We start from the raw sequence: 6,186 nt of genomic DNA on the forward strand, positions 1-6,186 counted from the left end.
GATGTGAGCGAGTGATGGGATAATGTAGACGGTGAACGTGACTAGAAGTGCACCAACGGCTGAGTTAATGGGACCAAAGAAAGGGAAGATTATGGCTAAGAACCAAATCGGTATCACCACAGGCAATCTTGTGACCGCTCGTAGCAAAATACTATTTGTCTCGTGCATTCCGATCACTTTCTCCCACACGAAGTATAGCGGCGTGCACGCGAACCCGAATGTTATAAACTGCATGCATTATATTAGAGAGATTATCACCCCAAAAAAATCAAACCAAACCGGTTTGGTAGATCCTGGTTTAGACCTCTTATTTTGAATTGAACCCCAAAAAAATACAAATGTTGGAAACTAACCTGGTGAATGAGCATGAGGATAACTGCAGCATCACGCCACGGTGAGTTAGGAAGGAGGGAGAAAGCATTAGCATGTGTGAGAAGCTGATCTCCAAAGGCCCAGTAGACAGAAATAGCCGATGGAACGGTTAAGGTGAAGACATAAAGTGTAGCCAATAGATATATGTACTTAAACTTTCTTGGCCTCCACATTGCATGCATTATCTCTCTGTGAATTCGAATGATTTGTATGTCAAACGTGAAACAAATGCGAACATACACAATAAAGGTTTCTAGGAATACTCACACCGTAACAGCATGGCCACCAAAAGTGTACAATATATTAGTGGCTCCTGTGAAATACAGAACCAACTTGGTTGGACCGGAATGAGTCACTCCTTCGACTTGACCGTGTACAAGAGACGCGATGGTGAGGTACCAAGCGGTGTAAGTGGTCATTCCAAGACCAAGAAAGGACCATATCCTATAGTTGTGAAACGAGGGTATGAACACTGTGGTTGCACAACATGCTCCGAATATGTAAGTCCATGTCCTCTTGTCTAGCTTGTCGTTTATGTAATATATGTTACTGTCCATTATTGTTACCCATACGATTAAAATCAAAAATCAAATATGGTGTTATATTTAATATATATCGAATAAAAAATTTGAGATCTTAAACCAACCTTGCACAAGCGATGAGTTGGATAACAGAACCAAAGAGAAGAAATGTACAGTTGAATGTTAATCCAATTGCTTTCCAATAAGGACCAAGCAAACCATCTAACACTTCGAACCACTGCGATTAATGCATTTAACGAGATATATAACAATCGCGGTATCAAGATATATCTAACGGTGGAGATTGAATTCAAGAGTTTTGTGAGTGTGAACCTGAATGACATGGTTGTTGAAGTTAACATTTTGTTTCTCTTTTCGACTTCTGTACTCAACGTAGAGAACACTGATGAGATAAGCTGTCCAACTTCCCATAAAACCATAGAGGATCTGTAGAACTACACCTGATGCCATTCCCATTTGTGAAAATGAATAAGGTAGTGTCAATAAAACTTGAGCAACCTGCCAACAAAATTACAATTGTACATGTTTAATACATAACATGACCGATAATATAGTGGTTTTAATTAGTGTAAAAAATTCGATTAAATTAAAACCTGGTTCGATGCACAGCTGAACCAAGCATCATAAACAGAACCACCATGCCATAGAAAGCTCTTCATGCTTGACTCATCTCCTCTCTCTTCAGTCTCATTCTCCATTATTCCCTCTTCTGTTCCCTTAATCGACATCTTCAAAATCTGCTTCATAAATCAAGAACCAAAAAAGATTTGAAAACTCTGTTTTTTTTTGAGTTTGCATCTTCTATGCAACTAATTACAAATGGTGTTTGATATGAAGATGAGTGACTAAGGTAAGGTAAGAAGAGAGAGTGAAGAACAGTTACCTAATTACTCTTGTCTACTAACAATGGTGCTTCTTCTTATACCTGAACAAAGAAGTTAACTACATTTATAAGCAAGACTTTGTATAAAAGTTACATTAAGAAAACGTAGACAAATGGGCAAAACAATGAGAAATTGAGGGGAAAAAACTTTTTTTGGTACCTTTGGACAAAGAAAGAAGGGAGAATCCTCGATTCCTCTGTGTTTGCTTAATTGAAATTATTAAGTAAGGAAATGAAAGATTTATCAGCGTATCGGTTTGAAAATACTTCCTACTTTTTTATGATTGTTTTTGGTCAAAATCAGAGAGATACAAAAATAAAAAGATACCGTTCTTGTTATATTTGTTACCTATAGTAACATCAATTGTAAATTCGAGATATTTATTTGTAAAATACAATCACATCATAATTCATAGGTTGCAGTGTAATTATTTTCCCATAAGATTTTTGGATTCTTTATTTTAAAATTTATATTTCTTTCCTGAAAAACAAACTTTGTTCCCCTAAACACAGGATTTAGAGCTAGATTACGGTCAACTTTGTGATAACAATTTCCGGTTTTAACTTCTAACTTTTAACTTTTTCTGAAATTAAGCGTAATCATATTTATAATTTTCAAAATTGGGGATGTGCCATTATGCTGACCGAACTTTTTCGTTTTAATTACTGTTTTCTGTTAACGTTTAAAATAAATCTTTTTTTTTTTTTTCACTTTTTATCTTTTAATATTTGTAGGGTATAAAAGAATTTATATTTAGCACTCCCTATCTTCTTTTTCTCTTTTCAACAACTTTTTGTATTGTCATTATTACAACCAATTCGCAAGATGGTTTGATATTTCTTTGTCTTTTCCTCTTTTTCTAAAAAAAGTGTTCGGATAAATATTTGTTATTTAATCTTTATTGAAAATTTTGGTTAAACTGTGCGATTGATTGTCATCATTTTATAATCAGCCAGTTTTGGATACAATTATAATATGACTTAAGTTTATATTTCTTCGTTTGAATTCATTCCCAAGAGCTAACTGCAAAACATATATGAAAAAGCATAATACATTAGAATCCACAACAATTGTAATCATGGTTTTAAATTCAAAGAGTATCCTATATACACATCATCATCATCATGCTCTTCTTTTAAAAAAGGCGAGCATTCTCATTGTTTTGGACACTTTAACGATTGATCTCTAAAAATTCTTCGGTAGTGTTTATATTTGGGCTGGCTTATAACTTTCTCATAATAAATAAATGAAAATACATAAAGAAAAAAGTAGAGGCTTCAGCTTCACGATCAATTCTTTTTCATATAATTGGTTCTCATATTGCGAATGAGCTAAATAAGTTAGCGTCTCAAACATGAGATTAATATATATATAGGAAATAAGCATTAAAAAAAAAGGAGAAAGAAGTAAACAAATTAAAGTTCGTTTAGCCATGCCAAGTGTGTTTCCAAATCCTAAAAAGAACCATGTTATGTTCTGCATTCCAACACACCCTCTCTACGCTCAAGGTCCTTAAACTTCATGATGCTCTCTATCTAACCATATGTGTGAATTCTAAGGCGTAAGGATCTTGCGCCAAAAGGGATAATTCACAATTACAAACATGTGTAAAGATTATGAATCTTTAAGTATGCACTATGCGCACCAACGTTTAATCAATGGTAATATTGGGCTAAAAAGCTCATTCGACACACAACTCAAGCCCAACTTAGATAAAGATCGCGTATTACCACAAATCCGACAAATATAAACCGTTAGATCTAGGTCATCCCACAAACTAAACCCTAATCGTTAAAACCTTCCGTACACCGGAAACTATATAAACCTAAAACTTCTCTTCAACCTGTCGCAATCGTACACAGTTTTTTGTTTGTTTGTTTCTCTCTTTACTCGTAAAAAACAGTGACAGAGGTTAAAGAGACGGCGCCATTTCGCTGTCCGCCTTGTACGAGCTCCAGCTTCGTCTAGGCCCTCGTTTTTTCTCTACCCAAAAATTTAGGTTTTCTAACTCAGTTTAGCATTTTAAGTAGCAATGGCGGTTAAAGCAACAAAGGCGGAGAAAAAGATCGTTTACGACTCGAAGCTTTGTCAGCTTCTTAATGAGTACCCTCAGATCCTTGTCGTTGCGGCTGATAATGTTGGATCCACTCAGCTTCAGAACATTCGGAAAGGCTTACGAGGTGACTCGGTTGTTCTGATGGGGAAGAACACTATGATGAAGAGATCTGTGAGGATTCATGCTGACAAAACTGGCAATCAAGCTTTCCTCAGTCTCCTTCCTCTTCTTCAGGTTTCAATTTCTCTCCTCTTGGATAGTTGTTTTCATTTGGATTAAAGTATTGGTGTTTGGTTTGCTTTGATGAAAGATAAGGTTTTGTTAAGTGGAGAGTTTGATTTGGGTTGTTGTTGAAATGTATGAAACAGGGGAATGTTGGGTTGATCTTCACCAAAGGTGACTTGAAGGAAGTCAGTGAAGAGGTTGCCAAGTACAAGGTTTGTTTATTGACTTCATTAGATGTTATTGTTGTTGTTAAGTTTTAGTATAGTGCAAATTTGGTTAGTTTGATGATTTATCTTGCTCGATATTATTAGCTTGGAAAGTGAAAATTTTGCATTTGGGGGTTTGATCAAATGGAATCATATGCATTCTCTTGCTTAAAATGCAGCCACGTTCAATAGGGTAATTGATATTATTTTGGTTTATTGAGCTTTGAGGAGACTAAATTTGTAGTTTCCCTTTTGTGTGTTTGAATATTGATTGGGTTTACTCCACAGCTTGTACTGTTAATTGATGATTTGGTTAGTATATGATCATCCTCTAACCTATTGCTTTAGGTTATTGACTAGTAATGTGACAAAAGTTTGTATGTTGGTTTAAACTGATATTTAAAACCCCTTTTGTTCTGTCTTGAAATGCAACACATTCAAAACCTCTATGCTCACATTATGTAGCTCCCCTTTATTTTGTTTGATTGATTTATGTTATAATGAGAAAGTCCTTGTCATGTTTTTGACAGGTTGGAGCTCCTGCTCGTGTAGGTTTAGTCGCTCCAATTGATGTGGTTGTGCAACCAGGAAACACTGGTCTTGACCCTTCACAGACCTCTTTCTTCCAGGTGCTTAACATTCCAACAAAAATCAACAAAGGTACGGTTGAGATCATAACCCCTGTGGAGCTCATCAAGAAAGGTGACAAAGTCGGTTCATCCGAGGCTGCGCTTTTAGCCAAGCTTGGAATCAGGCCGTTCTCTTATGGCCTCGTCGTTGAGTCAGTCTATGATAATGGCTCAGTGTTTAACCCTGAAGTGCTTAACCTAACTGAAGACGACCTTGTTGAGAAGTTTGCAGCTGGTGTCTCGATGACCACCGCACTTTCTCTTGCAATCTCTTACCCAACCTTAGCAGCTGCGACTCACATGTTCCTCAATGCTTACAAGAATGCTCTTGCTGTTGCCTTAGCTACTGAGTATTCTTTCCCTCAGGCAGAGAATGTGAAGGAGTTCCTAAAGGTTTGTCCCATTAGCGTTTTGCGTTTTCAGATTTTTGGGATTAGTAGTCATGAAAATGTAAAATTTTTGCATGGTTCTTCAGGATCCAAGCAAGTTTGCGGTTGCTACGGCTGCACCAGTTTCAGGAGGAGATTCAAGTGGACATGCTGATGCGATAGCTGTGGAGGAAGAAGCTGCAGAAGAGTCTGACGAAGACATGGGATTCGATCTGTTCGGCTAATAATAACACGCCGCTCCTTGCTTTTGCCATCTTTTTATGACATTTAAATTAATGATTGAACCTTTATAAATTAAATTTGACTTTGAGATAATTTCACTGTGGATTATTTTGTTTTTTTTAATAAAAAATTCCTATTCTGGTTTAGAGTTTCATTCATTAGTACACGTATTTAAATGATGTTTATCTATACTTTTAATTTTGATTTATTTTAAAATATAGTATTACTATTATTATGAGTCAGGTTGGTTGTGTTCTGTCGAGAATTTGATTTAATTTGTTGTTGACTTCATGTAACAGGGGAATGTTGGGTTGATCTTCATTAAGTGTTATTCATTGATGTTATAATTGTTGTTATATATTGAAGGAATCCAATGAAGACGTTGCCAGATACGAAGTTTATTCATTGATGTTATAATTGTTGTTAAGTTTGATGATAATGTAATGTAAGTATGAATATTGACTATTTGCTTAATCTAAAGTAACCTATTGCTCGAGACTATTAACTTGAAGAGTGAAAGTTTGCATTTTTGGGTTTAGAACAGAGATAAGCTTCAAATTTTAAATTACTCGATTCTAAATTACGAATTGGGATAATGATTCTTAGTAAATTCAAAATCGAGTAAATTAGAATTTGAAGCTTATCTCGTAAAACCGCGGTT

At 35.6% G+C, this 6,186-nt stretch overlaps 2 protein-coding genes across 4 annotated transcripts in view; one reads left to right on the forward strand and one right to left on the reverse strand.

Annotated features, from left to right (window-relative positions):
* The window catches only part of LOC104785418 (auxin transporter-like protein 2), a 4,615-nt gene extending 2,417 nt beyond the window's left edge, over positions 1 to 2,198 (reverse strand). Inside the window, exons 1-8 of one of the 3 annotated variants that reach the window (XM_010510630.2) lie at positions 1,958 to 2,197; positions 1,798 to 1,839; positions 1,508 to 1,654; positions 1,227 to 1,412; positions 1,019 to 1,131; positions 640 to 921; positions 354 to 561; positions 4 to 228 (exon numbers count right to left, since the gene is read on the reverse strand). In XM_010510630.2, the coding sequence (XP_010508932.1) occupies positions 4 to 228; positions 354 to 561; positions 640 to 921; positions 1,019 to 1,131; positions 1,227 to 1,412; positions 1,508 to 1,642 (1,149 nt within the window). In that variant the 5' untranslated portion in view covers positions 1,643 to 1,654; positions 1,798 to 1,839; positions 1,958 to 2,197. Of the gene's footprint in view, positions 1 to 3; positions 229 to 353; positions 562 to 639; positions 922 to 1,018; positions 1,132 to 1,226; positions 1,413 to 1,507; positions 1,655 to 1,797; positions 1,840 to 1,957 lie in introns of all 3 variants that reach the window. The other 2 variants (XM_010510629.2, XM_010510631.2) reach the window with 2 other exon arrangements.
* Positions 3,617 to 5,622, forward strand: LOC104785420 (60S acidic ribosomal protein P0-1). The gene is made up of 4 exons (XM_010510632.2): positions 3,617 to 4,088; positions 4,223 to 4,291; positions 4,816 to 5,307; positions 5,390 to 5,622. Exons 1-4 carry the CDS (start codon positions 3,831 to 3,833, stop codon positions 5,525 to 5,527), a joined length of 957 nt encoding a protein of 318 aa, XP_010508934.1. The 5' UTR covers positions 3,617 to 3,830; the 3' UTR covers positions 5,528 to 5,622.

Source organism: Camelina sativa, chromosome 5 (genome assembly GCF_000633955.1).
Source record: "Camelina sativa cultivar DH55 chromosome 5, Cs, whole genome shotgun sequence".
NCBI lineage: Eukaryota > Viridiplantae > Streptophyta > Magnoliopsida > Brassicales > Brassicaceae > Camelina > Camelina sativa.

Coding starts and splice junctions, on each gene's coding strand:
- LOC104785420 (XM_010510632.2), top strand. CDS start 3,831: ATGGCGGTTAAAGCAACAAAGGCGGAGAAAAAGATCGTTTACGACTCG. Junction 4,089..4,222: donor GTCTCCTTCCTCTTCTTCAG/GTTTCAATTTCT, acceptor TGTATGAAACAG/GGGAATGTTGGGTTGATCTT. Junction 5,308..5,389: donor ATGTGAAGGAGTTCCTAAAG/GTTTGTCCCATT, acceptor ATGGTTCTTCAG/GATCCAAGCAAGTTTGCGGT.